Source organism: Cupressus sempervirens, chromosome 11, assembly GCF_028749045.1.
Source record: "Cupressus sempervirens isolate cs-2001-9-10 chromosome 11, ASM2874904v1, whole genome shotgun sequence".
NCBI classification, from domain to species: domain Eukaryota; kingdom Viridiplantae; phylum Streptophyta; class Pinopsida; order Cupressales; family Cupressaceae; genus Cupressus; species Cupressus sempervirens.
Window position 1 is genome coordinate 4982687 of NC_143128.1, and position 26557 is coordinate 5009243.

The 26557-nt window shown below is 33.9% G+C and overlaps 1 protein-coding gene across 1 annotated transcript in view; it reads left to right on the forward strand.

Moving 5' to 3' along the window:
* The window catches only part of LOC149527949 (mechanosensitive ion channel protein 4-like), a 138715-nt gene extending 123461 nt beyond the window's left edge, over nt 1-15254 (forward strand). Inside the window, exon 12 of the mRNA XM_089811202.1 lies at nt 15231-15254. Coding sequence (XP_089667328.1) covers nt 15231-15254 — 24 coding nt within the window. The remainder of the gene's footprint in view (nt 1-15230) is intronic.
* Nucleotides 15255-26557: the final 11303 nt, after the last annotated feature.

Below are 26557 nucleotides of genomic sequence, written 5' to 3' on the forward strand. Positions count from 1 at the left end.
TTTTTTCCATTCATCCCCTTCCCTTATCAAGATTTGGTGATAACCACTTTTTAGATCTATCTTAGTAATGTACCTTGCTTCCCCTAAATAGTCCATTACGTCTTGAATCCTAGGTATTGGGAACCTACTATACCCAATGATGATCCTATTAATGGATCTAGAATCAGTACAATGTCTCCAACTATCCCCCCTTTTTGGTGCTAAAATAGTGTGCACAACACAATGGCTTATACTTTTCCTAATTAGGCCTTGGTCTAAGATTTCCTAGATGTGCTTGGCAATTTCCTCATTTTGTTGAGGGGTAATTTTATAGGAAGCTTTTTTGGGAAGGGTGGCTCCTAGAATAAATTCAATTTGATGGCTAACAAGTCTCTTGGGAGGTAGTGTAGTAGGTTGTCCATCACTAGCAATGTCCTTATACTCATCAAGAATTTATTGCACTTCTTTAGGTACCTCTGTCTTGTTTCCTGCCTTGTTAACAACTTCTTGTTTATATTTCCACACTAAGGAAAACTCTACTCTTTATCCTTCCTCCAAGGTCTTTTAGAACTACCTTTCAACAAACATAAGGATATTAGGACTTGAAGGTTTCACTTCTCCATCTTCTATTAAGGAATGAATCTTGAATGTCACACCATCTTTCTTCAAGCAGTATGCATTTTTGTTTCCATCATGCATTGCTTGTCTATCAAAATTCCATGGCCTTCCTAGTAGAAGATGGCATGCATCCATAGGTAGAATGTAACATAGTACATTATCCTTATACCTTTCTATTGAAAATTCCACCTATGTTTGTTCACTTACATGAACATGTTGTCCCTTGTTGAGCCATGTAACTTTATACGGGTTGTTATGTGGGATTATTTCATATTCAATTTTCTAGCTGCCTCCTTTGATATAATATTATCTATGGAACTTGAGTCTATGATGACCTTACCCACTTTTTCCATCATCTTGAACTTCACCCTAAATATTGCTCTCCTTTGGCTTGGTTCTTGTTTTATGGGTTCTTTAATCAATGTCCTTCTTATAATCAAATTATATATTTCTTCTAATTCTACAAAAACTTCAAATGGCTCGTTGTTGTTACTATTCTCTTCTTCTACATAATGACCCTTTTTACATTCCCTTTAGAATTAGAACCTTTCTCAAGGAATTTATATGTAGGGTGAGCCAACTAGTTGCAATCATAGCATTTCATAGTTGCAAAGTAGGATCCTCTACCTTGACTATTGCTTCTTCCTCTTCCACTACTTTTAAAGCTTCTTCCTCGACTGAAACTTCCTCTATTTGAGTTCCCTTTTTGTTTTTCAATCAACTTAGTCTCCCCTTGGGACCTTGAATCTAAACCTCTACCACCATAACAGGTACATGCAAGATCATGGTGTGCCAAAAATTGGTGATTTGAAAAATATGTAGTTCTAAAATGCATCAAAGAATTTCAAAATCTATTCAAACTTTTTTCCCACCAATTCTAGTAACAAACAAAAAAATTAATACCTTTATAAGGCCTATTACATCTTTGGATACCAATCCTACATGCTCAACTTTAAAAATGTCCAAAAGATATTTTTTTGGTTGGTTCTTGTCTATATTTTACTTCAAACATGTATCTAACAACTTTTTTCACCGAAATTTGATGAAAAAAAAAAGGGTTTCTTAAGAATGTTCTTATCTTTCCATAAATTTAATTTCTATGAAATTATGAGTTTAGCAATTAATTATTACTTATTTTCAAATCAAGTTACGTATAATATGTTGGTTGACACACTAATTGAAAAAAAACTATAACTTTCAAACTGTACAACATTTTTGAAATCCAAGAGATGCATCACATTCTACACTTCTACTATAAGGAAAAATAAATAAATAAATAATTTTTTTGGAGTTTTGAATTATTTAAGTTGCTCAGTCACAAGAGATTTTTATTTTTAGAATACTATAGTAGAAAATTCTTAATTAACTATTCATTAAGAAAAAAATGACCCAAAAATACACATCACATCCAAGAAAGAGTTGACCTATTATATCTAGAATCTTATTAAAAAATGTTACCATTTGATTTTGATTAAGGTGGTCAAACATATGTCTAATTCTTATTTTTTTCCTAAATTTTTTGTACTATTGCATTAAATTTAAAAATTTTGACCAATCAATTTTTATTTTTTTAAGATAACATCTAGTAGTTTAGAAACTAAATTAAATTTTCTCAAGATTATTTTCTCTTAGTTTTTTTATAGAAATTTCATGACAAGTTGAAAATTGTACATCCAATTGACATAACCTTGATTTTCTATTTTTTTGTTGCCACTTAAGGGTATAGTTTGGTTGACAATGATCTTACACATATCCTAACCTCTTTGATTCCTACCAAGACTTCCTCTACGTCTACCTCTGAAGTTGGTGTCTAATTGCTTTCTATTCTTCTCTTCCAATTTTAATTCAAATTGGAAACACTTATGGACTGTTGTAGGTGTCCACAGACTAATTTCTTCATATGTTTTATAATTTAACCCACCTAGATACCTAGCAACCTTACGAGGTTATTCTTCTTGGATTCCTCATCTTAAACACAAATTATGAAATTCTTCAGTACAAGTTGCACATCCATATCTTTTTGTTTTAGGCTTCACCTTTTCTTGTGAAATTGAATTTTATAATCTTCAAGTAAGTATTTTTCCCTTACCTTAGCCACCATGGCTTTCCAATTTGCAATGGGTTTCTTTCCCATCTTCTCCTCTCTTCTTGGAGGTGCTTCCACCATGTTAGTGCAGATCCCCTTAGCCTAGGTTTGGCTACCTTAACCTTTTGTGCTTTAGTGACACCTTCACACTTGAAGTGGTTTTCCATCCCTTCAATCCATGCCATCACAAGTTCAGTGTCCATCTTTCCACCCAAAAAAGGATTCCTTCTAGGGATTCCCTATCCAATTTATTGATGGATTTTAGGAATGGTTCCTCAGTCAATGGAGATTCTGGTTTAGGAGTGATGCCTTCCTCATCAATCTTTCCTTTTCCTTGATCACTAGTTTCTCCATCTTGATCTTTCTTCTTAGCTAACTCAGCATCTTCCTCCAATTTTATCTTCATTTCCTCTAGAAGCCTATTCTTTTCCTTTTTCTCCTTCATCTCCTTGGAAAGTTCACCATGTCAGTCTTCCCTACTAACTATTCATTATACAAATACATGCCACTAGCCCCAAATATTTGGTAGCTTTGATACCAATATGATGTAAATTGGATCGCTTCTTAAGCACTTTTCTTCTGTAAGGACTCACCTAGGCTTATCTTCTAGCCTAATAGGGTTCCCCTTTGTCACCCTAACCTCAAGAGGATTTCTATTTTATCCTCCAATCTTACCTATCTAGCTACACTAATGTTTTTACAACTTGCATCCACCATGGAGACACTCCAACTTGTTCTCTAGACTTTTTTCAAGAAGGGTCATTCTACCTTTAAAAAGGAGTGAGGGATTCAAATTAATGGATTTTATTCTTCCACTATACTCTTGGTCTTCAAATCTATAGGTTTCCCTATCATTTCCTTCAAACTTGGTAAAATTTTCCTAATTAGGCACTATATAGTACATTCAATCTATCAAAACCAACTTGCATGCACTGTGATCACCTAGCCATGCATTGAAAGCTTGCCTATGGCATCACTTGAAAAATAAAAACTTTTTTTTCTAGACTTCTCCATTTTTATGTGCATTATACAAGGACTCCACTTCCATATCCATCAAGGACATGATTATTCTAGAGTGAGTGTTCCTGGGGGAGCCATTTTTTACAAAATTTGCAAAATAGGAACAACATACAATCTATTTACAAATGATTTTCAAACTAAAAGCAAATAAAATCATATAAATTTTTAATATAAATCAAAATATGTTATAAAAACATGAACTACAAAGATCTAACACAAATAGGAAGCTTTCAATCCATTAAAGAATTTGTGCAATTCAAAAACACACAATTGTCAATTATGGAACAATATTTTTGTAGCTTTAGTTTCAAAATTCACTTACTAAAATATCCAACCCTTGTAATGGGTTTCCTTCATGGATTTATAGGTTTTCTTGAAGGTTTCAGGTATTTACCATAACTAACAACTCCATCCTTGCACTATGTAATTTTCTTGTCAAATCTTGTCATGCAACTTTTCAAAATTGTTGACAACTTTTTGCAACTCCTAGTAACTTTTGTATGTAACACTTGGAAACTTCAAAATAGGCCTATTATGTTCTCTTTATGATTTCTAAGCCCGATTTAGACCAATTTGGCTCAATTGATCACTTTTGGAACAATTGACATCTTTCATAACTTTGCATCAAATGATAAGAAATGACCCCCAAACTATGAAAAAAGATGTAACAATACCTTAGAAGACAAATTAAACTCAAATCCAAACTTTTCCTAGAATTCTAGGGTATACGACACATAACCAAAATCTTGCTTCTTAAAAACCTAAACAAAAAGAAAGCAAAAACATCTAGAATGGATTGAGCCTAGTAAAATTCATCTAGGAGAAAGTTCCAATGATCTTCTAATGTCCAAACATACAAAACTGACTTGGATTAGGTTAGTACAAGCCAAAAATGGAAATGAGGAACTAGGACTAGGAGTTAGCCTAGGTGCTCCTACACCAAAGAGATGATCAATAAAGAACAAATACTTAGGCTTAACCAAGATTCAATAAGAAGATTAAGGAACTTATAGTTGAAGCCAAGCTATGATAGTGTCAACCAAGTAAATAGTAGAAGCCAAGAAAATTTAGTGTCAACTGAGCACTAGTAAAAGATACAGGAAAAAAGAAGTTGGACCAAGTGCCAGTAGATGAAGCAATAAAATATATTGTAAGCCAAGCGAGAGATGATAGTAGCGAACAAGTTATCTAGTGATCACCGAGGTTGAGGAACACAATGTTTTCCAAGTGACAACATTTCGCAGTTTGTGAAGAAATCTCAATTCTTGAGAAACATAGTTGAATTCTTGGAATATGGAAATTGTGTTTAAGATAAAAATTGATGAGATGGAGCATTTAATCAAGGAAATCATGTTTGAGTGTTTCTATGCATGGATTCAAAAATAATTTTGGAGAAGTTTCTAGAAGATAAAGGAGGAAACAAAAAGATGGAAGGATTTAGTGAATTTGACTTGACCCTACAATCAACAGTGGTGTTTACATGGAAAAAGATCAAAAGCTACATATTTAAAGATGCATAAGGGAAACCTAAAGAGGTTGAGGCACATTTCGATGCTATTTATTGGAAAAATTGAGTATGATTTTTCAAAGGGTTGCCAAGTAGATCAGAGACAAAGATGATAATGGAGGCCAGTCAATGCATCAACATATGAGCTACATTGTGATCTATATTTTCAATGTGAGTTGTATTTATTCAGATAAACCTATTTTTATTTTCTAAACATTGTATTAGTTTTAAATATTTTAATCAAGCTTGACCTAACAATCACTTTTAAATCCTTTAATCAATGTGACATTCTAATGGGATGTTCTTAAGTCCTCTAACAAGGCCGCTCCTAACAGGGTGATGAAATCCTTTAACAGGGTCACACCTAATAGTGTGTATTGTAACCTTTAGCAAGGTTGGATCCTAATAGATCTCAATTCAAAAGAGTAAAAATATTTGTGACATGTTGCTGGTGGTTTTTCCCAAATTGGATTTCGATGTTAAATCCTACTGTCATACTTTTGTGGATGTTTTTTGAGATGTTTTACTGTTTATATTTTAAATTCTACAAGTTTGTTATTTCTGGGATAGTAAACTACAAATTTTATGTTACTGATAAGTTGTCATAGAGACCGAGATACTTAATAATTAGATCTAAGTTGGTTGAAGTGTCTAAAATTTTAATTGGTACATTTGTACCTGACAATAATTTATTCACCCCCCCTAGTTATTGTAAACCATTCTGACAAATTCTATACTTTTTGCATAGCGATTTATCTTTTGCATGCACACTTTTTGTGGCTACATGATTTGATGATTTGAAAAACATCATTTTGGTTTCTCATTAGTTCCTTCGATGATTGCATTAATGGATTTAAAGACGTGCTAGTCTTGATTTGATTGGCTTCCTTCTTGATCCTTTTGAAAATGTAATTCATATATGCATTGTTACTATGATTTATGTCCATTTAGTGATTTGATTTTCAACAATTTTCTTTAATTTCTTGTTACCTTATCTTATAAAAAAAAAATTGAACACGTGGTTAGAATAGGAATTCATATAGTTTCATTGTTAGAAAACTCGCATTCATCATAAAATCTGAAAATACTAAAAATATATTAGTTTGTGGTCATTTTTTGCTAGCTCTGCAAACTTTACAAATACTAAAGGCCTCTAAGATACCCACCCCTACCTACCTATAGAATGGAAGTGAAACCATAAGGACTTCTATATCTAGTGAAGTCTGATCTCTTGTCCTCCAACCTATTGGGCTATGGTCCAGAAGAGCATCCAACCATGACCATCAGATGGCTAGTTGAGCATGCTTTTGCACATTTTATTTCTTTCTCTAGTGTCTTGCCAACTCTCTATCGGAGTAGGGTGTAGTTCACCATCCCTCACCCCCAATAGGACCCCTGTGTAAATATAAATATTTATCTTCAATTGAGCTATTGAAAAAATATATATCTGGAACCTTGGAGTTAAATATTTTATCATTTTTTTAAGAGAGATATATGCAAAAAAAATTTCATTGACATCATGCAAAATGACTTCTCAACAATAATATTATTGTGAGAGGAGAGATTATAGAAACCAAGAAACATATTGAGAAGTTGTGCACAAGCATAGAGAAAATTGAGAACACATTATAGTGCAAAGAACTATTGGAGATAAGAAAATAATTGGACATGTTGAACTGGAATCATACAAAGGATCTATAATCACAAAAAAAAAGAACTTGTGAATCAACAATACAGTCAACAAGCAGATCATAACAATGAAGTACCAAATAAATTTGAACAAACTAGATATCAAAGGATACAATTCAAAGAAAGATATTTTTCATGAAATCAACTTGGACACATGAAGGAGTACTACATAAATATGTACTATGAACCCTTTTATGGTTATTGTTATAATGCCTCTATTTATGAATATAGATCTGGTGAATGCAAAAACCCTAATCAAACATCAAATATGAGAATGCATGAAAGGACTAACAATGTGACTAGTAGACCATTGGGAATGACTAACTTCACTTTATATATGTGCTTTAATTGGGTTACTATTTAAATATGTTTTTAGAAGGTATCTTAACATTAATACCTTTTTTCACTCTTTTAATCATATCTTTAGCTTCATAGCTTCAATTTACATGTCATTATAGACATTGGAATTGTGATTTAGTCACCTTTTTATTTGAGTACATTAGAAAATGGTTTTTATTTTATCTTGAATACCTTTGAAACATGCTTTCATCACATTCTACAACTAGTTTGATGTGGTAAACATGATTCCCTATTTCACCTTTTCTAAATGAGCAAGCCAAAATAGGAGGGTATATAGCTACTCATGAGCTTCATCACCTTTCTCTATTAAGTCCTAGTGATTTTTATTATCACTAACTCATATTTTACAGAATATAGTTACTAATATTTCTTGTAGGTATTGCAGATGTGGACTTGGTTATATCATTTTTCAAAAATATACTTATGATTATCTTACTTTAGCTTGCATGTACACGTAGTATCATATGCTAGTAAAGTGGGCCATAAATGTATCATCTTAAATTAGAAACACTTCTATTTATGACTTTTAGCTTCTCTTTAGTGTGTTTATACTTCACAATTACACTTGGAGCACACACTTTCCCTTTTTCTCTCTTTCTTCTAGGAGAAATTGAGGTAGGACCTAATAGGTTCCTCAATTCCCCTTTTTCTCACACATGGGATGAGGTATGATCTAATTTCTAAGAGTCTAACACTTTATAGGAATTATTTCACATATCTAACCTCAAATTATCAAACCCAAATGCACATTACACCTGAAACTTCCATAATTCTCAATGCGGGAACAAAAAACTAGAAAGTTGGCTTTTGGGGGAATAGGTTGACCTAGTTGACCTATTTCAAGAAGAGACTCAATTTAGGTAAACCAGGCCATCAACCTATTCCTAGAGGGTCCAGTGATTACATGTCCAGACCTATTTAATTTTTTTGGTTAATTTCCACCCACTGCAATCAACGCTTGTGGGGGTAATTTCAGAATTTCACTATAAAAGGAAATAAAAAATCTCATTTTTTGATGAAGGAAGGATAGGAGAAGAAAACATGTACAACCCAATCTATTATAGAATAATTGTAAGGTAGAAGAAAATGCTAATTTCTTGTTCTTTTATTGCAAAATGAGGTCTTCATTCACAATCATGCATTCAAATCATTATACAACACCATGTATATGCATGGGGATCATGAAGATGGTTAGAGTACTTTAGCCTTAGGGGATTGGTATGATTTCTATACTATATTCAGATCTAATCTTTGTATCTTCACATCTTGCATACAATTATATGCACATGCACACTTACATGTTAGGGTTTCACTCATAGAGTAAATTATGAGAATTTTATCTCTTTTACATTCTAGATCTATAATCTAGGATACACAAGAAATACATACACAAACTTTTTTTTTTTTAATCATTCATGGAGGTGGAAACACCAAAATGAGGGGTCGACTAATGAAAACCCTTAATAACCACCCACACACACCATATCTATAATAGATTTGCATGATATCAATTCAAAGACTTAGAATTTGAAAATAAATCTCATGAACTTTCTAAAAAATTTAGGTTGACCTGGCTATAGTGCCTTGAGAAAGCAATGACTTCATCCTTAAGGTTTACCTATTCCTGAGACCTTGATAAAAAAATCTCTTTCTAGGTTTTCTATTTCATTTAGGGATACACACTTAGATTTTTAGAAACTGGTCTAGATCTGCTATCTTTAGAGCAAAAAGATGCTCTTTCTTACATATTTCAAGGTAATTAAGTACTCCATCATTTTTTTTTACTTTTTAATATGTGTATGTTATCATATTTAATTCAAAATGTTTGCACGCATATGATGTCTTTAATTATCTTGCATTATTGCTTCTCACATTAGATATAGTCAATCAAACAATATTGCATGAAAAAGGCCTTGGTTGTATACTTCCTTGATAAAACTTTGATTTTCATTGGCATCACTTTATCACATAGGTTTTCTAATCTAACCTTGGTCTTACTAAGAGTTATGCTTGGAAGCCCCTCTTTCTGTTATAGTGAATGGCTTAGGGAGAAACTGTTAAACTTGTTACACTTACTTTGCATTATCATATTCATTAATGTCATTTTCCATCTAAACATTAACTTCTTTAGAAAAATTCTATAAAAGTCTATAATGTATAATTAACTAATTAAAAAATCCATAAAAAATAATCGTCTTGAAATAGTCATTCGTGGGAATCAATTTTGGTCATCGAAACATGAAATGATTGTCTCTCATTGCATTTTTAGTAACTAAGGTGCTTACACATCACCCGAATGGATAGGTAGATTAAGATCTCTCCAACATTTGGAAATCTATTTTCTCCAAATGCTAATGAAAACATCAAATTTTTCATCTCTATGAACACTGCAAGCATTGTATTGTCAAGATAAGGATTAAGGATGTTGGCAAGATGAGTGAGCTTGAGGAAATAACATTTATAGTTTAGTATACATCTCATCTAAAGAAGATAGAAGAAGGAATTCTTTTACCCTTGAAGAAGATGAAAAGGCTATGAGTTGAATACAAAATTTACAAAAGGCAAGGTGAATCAAAGTCGGGTCTTCCCCAATTTCTTGAAAGAATAAGTGTTGTGAGAGATATAGAACATTTTACACAATTTTATTTTGCAATGCTAAATTGGATATGTTGTTTGGGATATCTCACATATCTCCATTTTTAAAAAATTCCACTAAAGTAATTATCATCCAAAATTTCAAGTAATGTACAATATAGTGAGTTTGAAGTTGCGTGGGAATGATAGGTGTAAAAGAATTGCCAAAGGCTTTTGGAAATGGAGCAAGGTTTTTGAATCTCTACTTCTTTGAGATATGCTAATTTTTTGAGTTGGAGGAGTTCCTTGAAATGAAAGATGGAGTGATGGTATTCCTTGAGAATTTAGGGGGAATATGGAGCACAGAGGTAAATAAAGCGAGGGAAGCATTAGAACCATTGAAAAGAGTCAAGGAAATCAATCCTAAATACTCAAGGTGAATTAAAAAAGAGCATCAAGGAAGAGGGAATATATTGGAAAAAAAATTGAAGACATTAATCTTCAAACAACTATGATCGATCAAAAGTAAATAATAATAATTTTTTATTAATTGTATAAGTGGAGTTTTCACATATATAGATTTATTTAGATTTAGATAGTTGTTCAATATTTGATCAAGATTTGTTAGTTAGAAATTTATATTGCATTTTTATTCATCATTTTATGAATGTTAACAAATATTTTTATTTTAAAAAAAAAAAATTTATTTTAAAAGTCTAAAATATTTTTAATGTAATTTATTACTAGGTATAATTAATTTAAATATAAATAAATAATATAATGTTTTTGGTCTTCTAAGAACTACTACAAATGTGATAGCACCGCCATATTTTTTTGGTATTTTTTTTCTAATTTGCAACAATCTCTTATTTATATTGATAATAAATCAAGAGGAGATATGTCCCTTCATGGGACATGTATATTCACTAAAATGATAACAACATAATTATATATAATATTTCATATGTATAATTTATTATTTAAATAATTTCACACACAAATGTGTGTGTGTGTGTGTGTGTGTGTGTGTGTGTGTGTAACTTCAGTTTAGTCTCAAAATTTATCCAACTAAAGCTACCAAACATCGACACTTCCTCTTAGCTAGGGAGGATAAACACAAGACACATATTACACCATCAATAATATTGAGAGTGACAAATTTTAAGGATATCTTTGATCAAAATATATCCATCATTTTGAAAATCACATTTGATATCAAGAGTATTGGTCTTCCAAAATATCAACACATGATATTCAACAAATACTTTAAGTAACATTTTGACAACACATTTGATATCATGAGTATTGGTCTTCCACAATATCAACATTTGATATTCATCCAATACTCAAAATTTTTTATATCACACCTAATATCATGAGTATTACTTTCCAGGAATATCAACATTCAATATTCACCAAGTACTCTTTGAGTTTTGGCCTTCCAGAATATCAAGTTGCATGATATTCACCAAAGTACTCTGTGTAATGGCCCTCCAAAACATCAATTTTCATAGCATTCACCATGTACTAAAAAAATGTTTATAAGGTATGCACACATGCATTCTCATAATGCTTACCATATAAACATCCACCATGAAAAGTATAATCTATCATGATCTGCATAAACATCGTAAAATATCCATCATAATAGAAAAATAATTTATTGTAAGATTTTTTCCTTTTAATAACTTCTCCAAATGAAAGTGACATCATTTTGAATTCGTCACTTCTTAATAATTTACACATGGGTAGGCCCATTAAAATGATTTAGTCATAAGGTATACTCATGAGTTACAATTCTCTTAACTACTACAATTTATTGATCACTAAAGAATCCATCTCAATATGTTGTTTACTCCCTCTAAATCAATATGACCAAGATCACCAAAGGTTGAGTTAATTATATCCTCTATCTTCTTCCTCTCTTTTAAGGTTACCTAAAATAAAATGTTAGGCTTCCTCTAATCTCAATCTCCCTCTTCATGCAATAACATTCTCGAAGGAAAAAGATCAAGGCAATTGCTCGTATAGAAATACAAGGGAGAGACTACAATGCTTTGATTAATAATCAAGGATAATAAATACTCATTTGTACATCAATATACTTTTATTTGATCTTTCATTCTAGTGGACATTTATTTGAGAATGATCCCCATTATTTCAATATAATAAATATCTAATTGAAGTATATACATTGAAGATATATGCATATGTTCAATTTTCTATAGATATACTTGAATCGATATTTTCAATATATTATTATTTTCCTAGATGATCAATATAATATTCTTCTATATATAACTAAGGATATAAGTATTGTCCATATACCCTTTTAACTTCCATTTATGATGTCATTATTCATAATGGCTAACTTTATTAACATACATTTTTTGGTGTTATGGTAGGATTACAGAAAGAAATCACATTATGACTAAGGCTAGATATTTAAGGTATTATGTGTGGATTTATTACACTCCCTATAATGATACTTTAAACTAATTAGTACATTCTAGAATTCGTAGTATCATGAAGCATAAGAAAGATAGTTTTTTTACCGCTAGTTACTGCATTTCTAGCCCTACCTTCATGATTTTCTAGGTCTAAATGAGAATTGTTGAGATTGAGGAAGGGGATATCATTAAGGAAGTTGCTCACATGGGTGGGGACCTGAATAGGTTGGAGCCCACTAAAATGGAGGATTTCTCCGAAAGATAGGCCACTTGGATTTTATTGAAGGAGGGTTTGTCCCATACATGCAGGTTATGGTGGGCTATGATGAGAATTGTTCACAATAATTTGTTTCTAGATGGAAGGATAGGCATGTAACCATAAATGGAATTACATTTCAGGTGAATGAGGAGTCTATTTCCATGGAAAAGGTTACAAAGGTGGTGGATGAGGCAAGTATGACTTATCTTCTTCAGAGGAAATGAGGCCTTAGACCGTTACCGCAGTGGTTTTAGGAGGGACAAACTGCCAAAACCCTAGGATGATGTTTGTCTGATGATCATGAAATACCTGGTGCTAGAAGGAAGACATGGTGTGTATTGCTTTCATCACTTTACTTCTTAACCATTTTCTTAATAGGGAGTTTGTTTTCATTCCTTTCTTTTTAATACATGGACTTGAAGAGACTATGATGGATGTTAGAGAAAAAGGGATGAAAGGGGCCAACTTCACTATCCTTCACCAAGGGCTCATGTTTCACCTTTTCCAATTTCACTTTTCCCATTTCCCACCCCATGTGATTGCAATTGACAATGTCCCCCTCTTTCGGGCTTCCCTACAGTTTGAATTTGTAGGTGGCAGTTATGCCCCCATCTCTCAGCCTTCCCCTAGCGAAACCTTTGTTAATGGTAGGAAGAAAAAGATGGCCCTAGAATTGACTACTAATAAGAAAACTAAAATGGATAATAGGGTAGAGGTGGAAATCATGGATTTAGATGAGGAATTTGGTGGGGGCAGAAGAAGGTTGGGAAGAATTACTATGACCCATGCAAGATTTAAGCAAATAGCTTGTTGCTCTTAGGAGGAGGAGGAGGATGACACTAACTTTGAGGAGAGTGAAAAGAACTTGGGGGATGACTAGGAGAATGGGAAAGGTGAAATGGATAAGGAGGTGGAGAAATGGGATGATACCCTAGATGGTACTTGGGATTTTGAGATGTACAATCCTATCAAGGACCCCTCCCTTGACCCCACCCATGTCTCTACTACCATCATCCAACCTCCAACCGACAACCAAGAGAACTCCAAAACCATGATTGACTCCCTAACACCATCTCCTCCCTAGTCAAAAAAGATGGTCTAGTAAGCCTAAAGGCCCCCACTAACAATCTTATGATGTAGGATAGCAGCAAAACTCTGGTGAACAACAAGGCTTTAAAGGTGGGAATGGAGGAAAAGGCTGAGATTACCCACAAGGATCTCTAGGAGCTCAAAGATAGGTGTAATTCTATGGAGGAGGGCTTCACCCTATTCTCAAATTTCACCCTTAAGGTGACTCATGTAGCTGCCACTATTTTTCAACTAATGGCTAATGCATTGGAGGAGAATGACCTAGGGAAGGAGGACTTGAAGCTTCCTTATGACTCTCTTGCTAGAGATTGGGGCAAGGTTCTGCTAGCTAGAAAGGGAAATAAAAAGATGCCACTTAGTGGCCTTTTATTTTCTATTGTGTTTGGTACTCTGCTAGTTTCCACTCTCCATCCTTTGGTGATGGCTTCTTTTTTTCTATTAAACTTAGTTCTAGGCTATAGAGGGTATGATGCGATGACCACCGATATGCTTTTTCTTAAATTGTTAAACTCTATTGGTCCTAAAGGTTGGATCCCTAGTACTTTTAATTACCATTATTATGTTACTTTTGTTTTTTATGTGAATCATTAAGTGTGTTGTGTGTGGTTGTCTGCTAGTTGTTGGCTAGCTTTTTGCTAGTTGTGTCACCATTGTTGTAATGGGCCAACCCCCTAGTTATGGTTGCTTTTATATCAAAAAAATACATTTTTGATAACATTATAATCAAATGTTAAATAACAAGTTATTTACTCTCAATATGAAATAATAATAATGGGTATGTGCAGGATCATGGTGTGCCAAAAAGTGGAGATGTGAAAAAAATAGAGTTTGAATCTATCTAAAAGTGCTTCAAAATCCACCCTAACTTTTTTTCACCTATCCAAGTACCAAACTTGGAAAGTAAGGCTAAGCCTTATTGTATATCCAATTTGATATCAGATATCCAATCTCATATTGGATATCCGATAATTAACATAATAATATTATCAAAATATAATTATTATAATTATTATACTATACCATAATAATATTATTACTATATTATGATAATATTATTATATTATAATAATATAAAAATAGTATATTATAATAGTATAATATATTATGTAATATTATATAATATAATATTATTATTATAATATTATAATCATATAATATTATACTATAATAATAATATTATATTATTATAATATAATAATGTATTATATTATAATAATATACTATATTATAATAATATAATATAATATATATTAATGTAATATAATATATATATATAATATATATAATATATATATATTATAATATATAATATAATGTAATATAACATAAATATAATATAATATAATAATAATGTAATATATTATTTTTGATGGCTTGTGACGGGCGTCTAAGATGCTTCTCGAGCTAGGGCACTCGTGCCCTAGCTCTATTTGTTCTTTTCTCATGCTACGGTGGTGGACAATTGGTGGTTGCAGGATGCAAAGTGGGTGGCTTTGGTGCTGGGAGGTGGATTGGGTCTATTTTTTGGTGTCAAGCATTTAGTTTCATGCGGGTGGAGTTTCATGATGCATTTTTTTGCTTATTCCATGCTGTGTGCAGAAAGGACAGCTTGTGGTGTGGTGATCTACTAGGCCGAGGCTCTGGTCTCCTTCCTTTTGCAAAGATTTTTCTGGTGTGGGTGGGTTTAAGGTGGGTGAAGGCCCTTTCCCTAGTCTTTGTTTGTAATAATGGTGGATGCCAAGGCTGAGACGGCTGGGAGAAGGTCTCAATTGGTTTTTTGGGTGGTTGTAGGCCCTAAGGCTTCAAATCAAGGGATGAAGACCTTTGACAGCAATATTTTTGTCTCAAAATTTGGTACTGCTTATTTTGGGGTATTGAATTCTTCAAGGATTAAAAAGACTAATGGATGCCTCGAGAGGTGTGAAGAGAGCTTGAAGCTAGTTATTCCAGCTGAAATGATTGCTAAAGATGTGGAGTATTACTCACAACACTCCTTATATTGTAAGTTTTTGGCGATGAGAGTCTCTCTGCAATTTTTGGAGGTTTGGGCTCAAAGGAATTAGGAGCTACAACGGGAAATAAAGATAATTTTGTTGGCTAATAGCTATTTCATGGTTACTTTTAATTGCACAACAGATCACAACTGATTATTTGAGGGAGGCTCTTATTTTCATAATAAGGTCGGGCTATTCATCAAGCCATGGCATGTTGGTTTCAATCTTACAGAGGAGTTTCCAAATCATGTCCCAGTGTGGGTTCACTTGCCAATATTTTTGGTGGAGTGTTGTCAAGAGGACATGCTACACCTTTTGGCCTTAGTGCTTGGAAAACTTGTCGAGACTTCATCCCAAACCTTAGGTAAAAAGGTAATGAATTTTGCATGCATTTGTGTTGAAATTGACCTAAGTAGGCCTTTACCAGATGCAATAGAGATGTGTGCAGGTTCTTATTCTTAGGTGCAACATTTAGACTATGAATCTCTTCCTTTTCATTGCTGGTTGTGTTGAGAATATGGTCATTTGTAGAGGCGATGCCCGAGAAATTTACCTCAGGAATCCTAGCCTTCACAGCCTGTGAGCAACCCTCCTGAGATAGATAAAGGGTAGAATATTTCTCAGGATGAGGTAGGTACTTTTGATGGATTTTCTTTGGTTAGGGCTCACAACAGGAATAGGGGTCGAAAGAGGCCATTTAAAGAAAGGAAAGAGGACAATACCTTCAATAGATTTGAGATTTTGGATGAGCTCAACCAACAGGAAGTTAATCCTATTTTGGTTAATTTGGATCAAGGGCTGGTGATCTTAACCCAAGAGGATCTTGTTCTTGATTACTCTATGGAACCCCTGGGGAAGGATTGTCAGCAATTGGTAACAGATTAGCAAAAGGGGATTTTTGAGGTGCAGGAACCCTTAGCCATTGTTTCTATAGTTGGAGTCTTTTTCCTGGCTATTGGGTAGAATAGTGGATGAAATTTGGCAGAAAACCCTAAGCCTCCTCCCAAATTAGGCATTTTGCAAAAAGATATCAAGAAGGGTGGGGCAGAGAAATTTGTTAAACTTGGCAGGAAAAAGGATATGGAAAATATCATATCGGCTAGTGAAAATTTTGATTTAGGGCTAGTCAAACCTCTAGATTCTATTTTTTCAGCCCCCTTGAAATGATTTTTATATCATGGAATTTACGGGTCTTGAACAACAACCCTAGACAAAAAGTTGTTCATGAGTTAATTAGAAGGTAAGGTCTTGATGTTGTATTATTATAGGAAACTAAGTTATCTATTGAAAGTATGCAAGGTGTGATGCCTAGGTTGTGGAGAAGTGGGGAGTGTCAATAAATTGGAACTCTAGGAGCTCCAGGGGGGCTGGCATGCTTATGGAATCCTTGGAAAATCTAGCCTCTTTGGTGGATTTCCTCTAAAGTATCCATGTCTATGATTGCTACTTGCCTAGAGTCAGGGGACGTCATATTATTTTCCAATATTTATGCTACTACTGATCTTCAAGGTAAATAAGTTTTGTGGTTTCACATCAGGTTGATCCGTAGCATGTTGCCTTTTCATCCTTGGATTTTGGCTAAAGATTTCAATGCTATTTGTGAGTTAGCTGAGAAGCGTGGTGGAACTAGGAGGTTGGATCCTTCTACACTACTATTCTAAGATAATATCAATGCCCTGAATCTTGTGGATGTGAAACCCAAGAATGGTCAGTTTACTTGGAACAATTATCAAGTTGGAGAGTTTTGTGTTGCAGAAAGGTTAGATCTCTTTTTAGTCTCCTGTTACTGGGTTGGAGGAATGTGGACTTCTAACTCTAAGATCTTGGATTGGAGAGGTTTAAACCATTGGCCTATTAAATTTGTTACAGAGTCAACTTAGATGCTTCAAAAACCTTCTTTTTAGTTCCAGATTATGTGGTTACGGGACTCATCTTTGTATGACTTGGTCTCTGAGTGGTGAAAGAAAGGTAGACCAGCCTACAGCACCTCAATGTACATCTTTGCTCAGCTACGTCAATATGTTAAATTTGAGTTCAAACAGTGGAATCATTTTCATTTTGGGAATATCTTCTGTGAAAAGGCATCAACTTAGGCTGAGCTGGATGGTGTCATGAGAAGGATAAGGGAGGAAGGGGTAAAAGTTGATTTTCTTTGAGATGAGGCTAATGCTAACAAATTGTTGGAAGAGTGGGAGCTATGAGAGGAATTGTATTGGAAATAGAAGGTGCATATTGAATGGCTTTAGGAGGGGGACAATAACACATCTTTCTTCTTCAACTCTGTGAAAGCTAGGCACCATAGTGACTCTATCTCTAGATTGGTGAATGATAGGGAAGATCATCTTTCTTCCTTTTTGGATATGTCTAGGGAGGTGGTGTAGTACTTTGAATCCCTCTTTCGAGAGGATTCACAAGGGGGGTCTCCTGAGGAAGTGCAAATTCTTTCTTGTATTCCATCTCTTGTGTCTGGAGATTTGAATCAGTAACTCATGAGAGAAATCTCGTTGGAAGAGATTGAAGGGGTAGTCTTTAATACGAGGAAAGGGAAAGTGCTAGGGCTGGATGGTTTCCCAATAGAGTTTTTTCAAGAATTCTAGGATATAATCGAACTTGATCTTCTGGCAGTGGTTCATGAGTCTCAACATAATAGGCAGATGCTAAGGGCTCTAAATGCTACATTTCTTACCCTTATTCCCAAGAATGAGGGGGCAGACAAGTTAAGCCAATTTTGACCCATTTCTTTATGCATTGTCATCTATAAAATTATTGGTGCAATTATTGTAGACAGGTTGAAGAAGGGGCTTGTGGAATTGATCTCTAAAGAGCAAGGTGGTTTTGTTGCGGGTAGGCAAATTCTGGATAGAATTGTTATTGCAACTGAGGTTATCCATTCTATGGCTAATTCAAATGAAAAAGTGATTTTTATCAAGATTGACATGGCTAAGGCCTATGAAAAGGTGAGGTGGTCCTTCCTTTGGAAGATTCTGAGTGCTTTTGGCTTTACAGAGCAATGGATTCAGTGGGTTTGGAGCTGTGTAACTTCAGTGTCCTTCTCAGTGCTTATTAATGGAAGCCATTTTGAGCTTCTAGAGTGCTTCATCAGGGAGATCCTCATTCCCCTTATTTGTTCATTCTTTTGGCAGAAGGCTTGGGGAGATGGATTAAGAAAAATGTGGAGGATGGTTTCATTCAAGGTTGGAGATGGGGTGGCACTTTACCTGCCCAAACTCATCTAAAATTTATAGATGATACTACTTTGATGGGGATGGTTACTATGCAGGAGGCCTTTAATTTGTGAAGGGTCTTGGATGTTTACTTGGTTGCTTCTAGGTAGCAGGTTAATGAAGGAAAATCTTCCATCTTTTTTTTTAATACTTGGGGCCGCATTTAGCAAAGGATTGCTCGTACTCTAAGATTTCAGATCAGCAATGTCCCTGCGACTTACCTTGGTATTCCCATCTCGGTGCCAAGACCTCCCAAGGAGTCTTGGAAGATAATTTTGGATAAGTTTTGGGTGAAAGTTAATCATTGGACTCATCATTTTCTATCATTTTCTAGTCGGGTCTAGTTGATTAAATCAGTTGTGCATGCTTTTCCCATTTATAGATCCATGCTTCAAGTTGCCCCTTTAGGATTCCTAAAAGATCTTGATTCTGTGGTAAGATAAATTTTATGGACTGGTTGATTGGAGTCTTCCAAATGGAGCTTGGTAAGATGGGAAGTGGTCTGTAGTCTAAAACAATATGGTGGATTAGGTCTAAGGAAAACAACTGTGACTGGGGAGGCCTTGGCTGCTAAACTATACTAGAGGTGGTGTACTGAGCGAGATAAGAGCTGGTCCAAGATTCTCTCCCAGAAGTATCTCCCAGGGATCCCTCAACTTGAAATTTCTAGGTACCCCCTTGTAGGTAAGGGATCTATGATATGAGATACCCTTAAGAAAGGGGCTATGCTTATTAAGGATGGATTATTTTCGATCTATAAGAGGGGATCAGAGGCCCAATTCTGGTTTGATTCCTGGGATGGTTTTCCTCCGATTATTTCTTAGTTTCCCAACTTAGCAATTCTCTGTCAAAGATTCTTGGAGGCTGGTTGGTCATGGGTGAGTGACTTTAAATCTTTTCTCCTCTATGATCAGTTGATGCTGGCTAGTTGGAAGTCTTGAGATGAGTGGCCAGTTGCAGGTTTGCAGGAGGAATGTGCTATGTTGTAGAACATCCTTTCCAGTAGAAGATGTTGCTCTCTCACAGAAGATGATGTGCTTGCTTGGTCACCCAATCCCAAGGGGATCTATACTGTAACATCAGGCTATGATAGGTTATTATCTCAAACTTTGGTAGGGCCTAAAATTCAGTGGTAGAAGAAGGTATAGAACAAGCTTTCTTGGCCAAAATGTAATTTTTTTGCTTGGATGTTGACCTAGAATAAGTGCTTGACTTGGGATAATATTTGGAAGAGAGGATTTCTTGGGCCTTCTATTTGTGTCATGTATGGTGCTAGTGAGGAGGATTCCTCCCATTTTACCTTTTGATGCTCCTTTGCCCTACAACTTTGGCATTTTTGGTGGGAAGTCTGGATAGTGCCTTGTGTACATGCTTCTTCATTGATCAAGTATTGGCAGGGGATGGGCCGACCTCCTGCTGTGGCAACTTTTTTGCAAAGAAGTTTGGTTTGTGAGTCCTATTTTCCTATTGTAGCATATTTGGCTAGAACATAATCGAAGGATTTTTCAAGGAGAACAAAGACTAGTGCAAAAAATTTGGTAGAGGTTATTAGGTATGGTTCAAGAGACTATGGGAGCCAGACATGATGTGGAACTCCCTTTGGGGAAAAGGGACATAGAGTTGGTGGAGAGATTGGGGATTATGGGTTCTTCCTTGGCCTTGTCTAGTGCTAAGCGAAGGGGTTGAGAGAAACAAAAAATTGATAGGAATGGTAAATGACAACTCCCTCCCTATGGAATTTTGAAGATAAATACTGATGGTTCTTTTAAGGGCAATCTGGGTCTGGTTTGTACTAGTGGGATAGGTAGGGATTCCCTGGGCTCAGTGATCTTCCTCTTTTCGATATATGAAGAACCTGGTGGAAGGGTTGGCTATCTTGGTCACTCTTGAGAGAGCTCATGCTTTGGGGTGGCAGAGAGTTATTTGTGAATCTAATTCACAGGTTTTGATCAATTTGCTTATTGAGTATAAAGTTGCTAATGTGAGTTGGCAGTTGGCTAGTGTGGTGCAACAAATTTTATGGGTTAGTTCTTTGATGGAAATTGTGACATTTGTCCATATCCCCAGAGAATGGAATAGGGTAGCTGATTGTTTGGCAAAATGGGCTTCAAAGCATGCTGAGGGGTGCAGAGTTGAGGAGTGGGAATTGATTATTTAGTGAATATTCTTGATGAAGATAATGTTGAGAATGGAAACAATTGGTGTTGTTGGTCTTTTTCTTTTACTTGGGACCTATGTCCCCTGATATTTTTGTAATGTTGTTCTCTGATCTTCAATAAAGTTTTTACCCCCCTTTTTTCAAGAAAAATGTAATATATTATAATATAATATATAATAAAAAAGTATAATATATTATAAATTATAATAATATAATATAATACATTATAATAATATAACATAATATTTTATATTATAATATTTAGTAATGTAATATAATATATATATAATATAATATACAAAAATATAAAATATAATATAATATAATATAAAATAACATAAAATGTAATATATTATAATATAATATATAATAAAAAAGTAGTATATTATATAATATATGTAGGAAATATCAGATATCATTTGTATGGCAACCTAAGACCCCTTTTGACCCATTACATGACAACATATGTCCCTAGGGGGGACATATCACAATCCTTCATATGGGTTGAAGGGGGTAATAGGGTGACCTATGACCCCCTACGACCCATATGAAGGATTGTGATATGTCCCTAGGGGGGACATATCACAATCCTTCATATGGATCGAAGGGGGTCATAGGTCACCCTATGACCCCCTTCAACCCGTTACATGACAACATATGTCCCTAATGGTCCTAGGACCCCTAGGGACATATCACAATCCTTCATATGGATCGAAAGGGGTCATAGGTTCAACCCATTACATGACGACATATGTCCCTAGGGGTCCTAGGACCCCTAGGGACATATTACAATCTTTCATATGGGTCAAAGGGGGTCATAGGGTGACCTATGACCCCCTTAAACACATTACATGATGACATATGTCCCTAAGGGTCCTACGACACCTAGGGACATATCACAATCCTTCATATGGGTCGAAGGCCCTATGACCCCCTTCGATACATTACATGATGACATATGTCCCTAGGGATACCCCTAGGGACATATCAAAATTGTTCATATGGGTCGAATTTGACACATTACATGATGACATATGTCCTTAGGGCTCCTAGGACCCCTAGGGACATATTAGAATCCTTCATATGGGTCGAAGGGAGTCATAGGGTGACCTATGACCACTTTTAACCCATTACGTGATGACATGTCCCTAGGGGTCCTACGACCCCTAAGGACATATTACAGTCATTCATATGGGTCAAAGGGGGTCATGGGGTGACCTATGAGCCCCTTCAACCCATTACATGATGACATATGTCCCTAGGGGTCCTACGACCCCTAGGGACATATTAGAATCATTCATATGGGTCGAACGGGTTCATAGGTCACCCTATGACCCCCTTCAACTCATAACATGATGACATATGTCCCTAGGGGTCCTAGGACCCCTAGGGACATATTAGAATTGTTCATATGGGTTGAAGGGGATCATAAGGTGACCCATTACATGACGACATATGTCCCTAGGGGTTCTAGGACCCCTAGGGACATATTAGAATCTTTCATATGGGTTGAAGGGTGTCATATGGTGGCCTATGACCCCCTCCAACGCATTACATGATGACATATGTCCCTAGGGGTCCTAGGACCCCTAGGGACATATTAGAATCCTTCATATGACCCTATCACCCCCTTTGACACATTACATGACAACATATGTCACTAGGGGTCTTAGGACCCCTAGGGACATATTAGTATCGTTCATATGGGTCAAAGGGGGTCATAGGTCACTTCGACCCATTACATAATGACATATGTCCCTAGGGGTCCTAGGACCCCTAGGGACATTAGAATCCTTCATATGGGTTAAAGGGACAATGTTATATTTAATAATTATATTATATTGTATATTTTAATATAATAATAATATATTATTAGATTATATAACAATAATAATCATATATGTTACTAGATTATAGAATTAATAATAATAATAACCATATATATTATTATATAGAATAATTTTGTCATATAATACTACTATATATATATTTAATAATAATAATATATATCATATATATCACTATATTATATTTAGAACTATATTATATTTAATAATAATAATCATACATATCACTATAATGTAATAATAATTATAATAATTATAATATTAATGTCTACACTTTCATGAAATAAATTTCCTCTAAAACTGTCTAAAGTTACCCTCTTAAGTTTATTTGCTTTTAAATTTGTCTCCCTCCAAATTTAAAATTCAAAAAAATCTCCCTTTTGAAATTTTCCTCCAAATATGGGTCTAAAGTGTCGGGGCCTAATTGGATATCTGATTTCAAATCAGATATCCGATTTTGAATCAGATATTTGATTAGGTCTTGTATTTTCCAAGCCTATTCGATCAACCCAAAAAATGTGTTTGAGAAGGGTTTCAGTGACACTTAGACTTCGGGTAGCCATCTGACAATGTTATTTTGATCGAAATTGAATGAAACGAAAAAGGGTTTTTAATATCACTCTCAAAATTCCATCGATATAATTGCTATCAAATTTTGAGTTCGATAAGTATTTATTTGTTAATTTTCAATGAAGATTTTTGTAAAGTGCTGATTAACATACTAATTGAGAAATAGCTATAACTTTCAAACGGTATAACATTTTTTAAATCTAAAAGTTGCGTCACATTCTATGCTTCGCCTAGTATAAGATTTTTTTTATTTTTATTTTAATATGGTAAAATTTTCTGTTATTTAAGGTAGTTAGACACGAGAGTTTTTTTCAAAAAATGTTTTGGTAGAAAATTCATATTTAATTATTTATTTCGAATAAAAATACCCAAAAATATGCGTCACATCCGAGCATGAGTCTACTTTTTATATCTATAATTATATTAAAAAAATATTATCATTTGATTTTTATTAAGGTGGTCATACATACACCTACTTTTTATTTTCACCCTATAATTTTTATAGTACTACATTTAAATCTAAACTTTTGACCAATCAATTTTTTTTTTTCTCCAGATAAAGCATAGTAGTTTAGAAACTACATTCAATTTCTTATAGATTATTTTCTTACAACTTTTTGATACAAAGTTCATAACCACTTTAAAATTATGTGTCAAGTTGACATAACCCTAATTTGCTGATTTTTCATTGCCACTTAAGGCCATAGTTTGGTACACCATGATCCTACACATACCCTAATACATATATTTTTTCCTTTTTAGGGAAAAAGCGGACGAGCCACTAGATATATTTAATATATTAAGTAAAAATTGGTTCAAGAGCTCAACTGGGAAAGAACCATAAAGAAAACATATCTTTTATAATCTACAAACCTTATTTTTTTGTCTTAGAAATATGTTGACCAAGAATATGAATAGTTATCAATTTCAAAAACTTGATCAATTTTATTCCCTTTTCCTTCAAAATTTTCTGGTTCATCACTATCCATAGTAGGATCTACTTCCATGGAAAATAATTTTGAGAGTCCATTCACTAAAGTAGGCATTTTGGTAAATTTTTGTTGGAACTAATCACTCAAATTATGAGTAGGATCTCTTGAAATAATTAAGAATAAAGTGTACACATAGGAAAGTTGAATTCCAAGCATTAAACTATAAGTGGTCTTTTCTATGCCACCTTTACCTCTCACAAAAATCCATTTTATCTAGTCTTGTTTGATTATATTCCACAGGCTTCCCTTAGATTGATCTTGAAATTGAGAGAAGAAATTATAAACAACTTATATAATGAGGGAGATTCATGGTATTTTTCTTTTGAAAATATCAATTTTACAGGAATCCCATAGATTTTTGTCTCTATCAAATTATGACCAATGTTTGTTAGATTTTGAACAGACGTTGTGTAGTTTAGAAGCCTTGAAATTTTAACTTTGTATTAGCAAATTGTTTAGTACTCCCCTCAAGATTTGTGACAAGGGCTTAATTGCCTCTTATGTACTATAAGTGGAGTGGTTGTATTGGGCACTAATAGATTAGTCTTTTGGTGCAACAACAACCCCACTCTAACTAGTGGTACTAGAGCATAGTCATAGGTTTGAATCCTCAAATCCTTGGGCAACATTGAGGGGGAGATTGTTGGAAAAATATTCAATGCTCCCCTCAGGATTCGTGACAAGGCCTTAATTGCCTCCTATATACTACAAGTTGAGTTGTTGCATTGGTCACTAATAGATTAGTCTTTTGGTGTAACGACAACCACACTCTAACACTTTGAACATGTCACTTGTGTCAATATGTTCATTATAAATTAAATATCGATGACATGGGATCTTGTATTTTTATTTCACCAATATCTAGCAATGGCGTGGGCCCATAATCTTGATAACAATTATATAGTAAGCATGCCAACATCCTCTATCGCTATATTTTTTCCTACCTTTGTGCTTTTGCAACACTATACACACTTGTTCTCTACTTATCCATCGCCTTGTTGTGGAAAAAGATCACCAAAAAGAAGGTAGCACTAACTACAAACATAAGCTAATTTGATTGGCAATTCGGAATTCCACACTGATGGAGTATCACTTGTGGTAAAGATGACAATGTAGATAGCAATATCCTCATTTTCCTACTTCAGGGTCTTGTTGATAAACTCTCTCTTTTCCATGCTTCTCTCATCCCAATTCATTATTCGCTATTTGTAAAAGATTAATTTTGTCACAGTCATGAATCTTCTTGTATATTAGGCAGGTATTTTGTACATTTGCAATTGGCTCTAATACCATGGTAGTTTTCTAATGACCACTACAAATGTAATAGAACTGCCATATTATTTTGTTATGCGCTTTCCAATTTGCAGAAATCTCTTATCTATGTTGATAATAAATTATGATGAGACATGTCCCTTCATGGGATATGCTTATTCATTAAAATGATAATGACATTATATATATATATATAAATATATAAAATCTCTCATATTCAATTTATTATTTAGTTAACTACATGCACAAATATATATATATATATATATATATATATATATATATATATATATACACACGTGTGTGTGTGTGTGTGCATGAGTGCATGTGCACACGTGTGTCACATATATGTGACTTCACTTTAGTTTCAAAGTTTACCCAACTAAACCTACCAAACATCAACAAATATTAAATAAAAAATATTTGTTCAATTCTTGAACTAATTTATTTTGTGATAAACTATTTTAAGCACATTGTTTATTTTTATTTTAAATTGTGATTTTGATGGACATCTAAATGTCTCCTTATTAAATACATTAATTTTAAAAAGATTGAAAAAATGAAAATGGATATCACTCATTTTATTAGGTATAAAAAGTATAGTAATAATTATATTATTTTAAATATTTTATAATATAAGATGACAATATTATATTTATAAATACTTTTTTAAATTTATTTGTATCTATGTGTGTATGTATGTAATATATATTATCTAATATATATTCTATATTTTTATATTAAAGGTGAATGATAAAAAGATCAACATCTCCATACACATCAACATATTTTAAATATAGAGTATATATTAGTTAGTATTAGGCAGCATGTCTAAATTTAGCGATCATGTTTACAAGCATGTTGGTAAA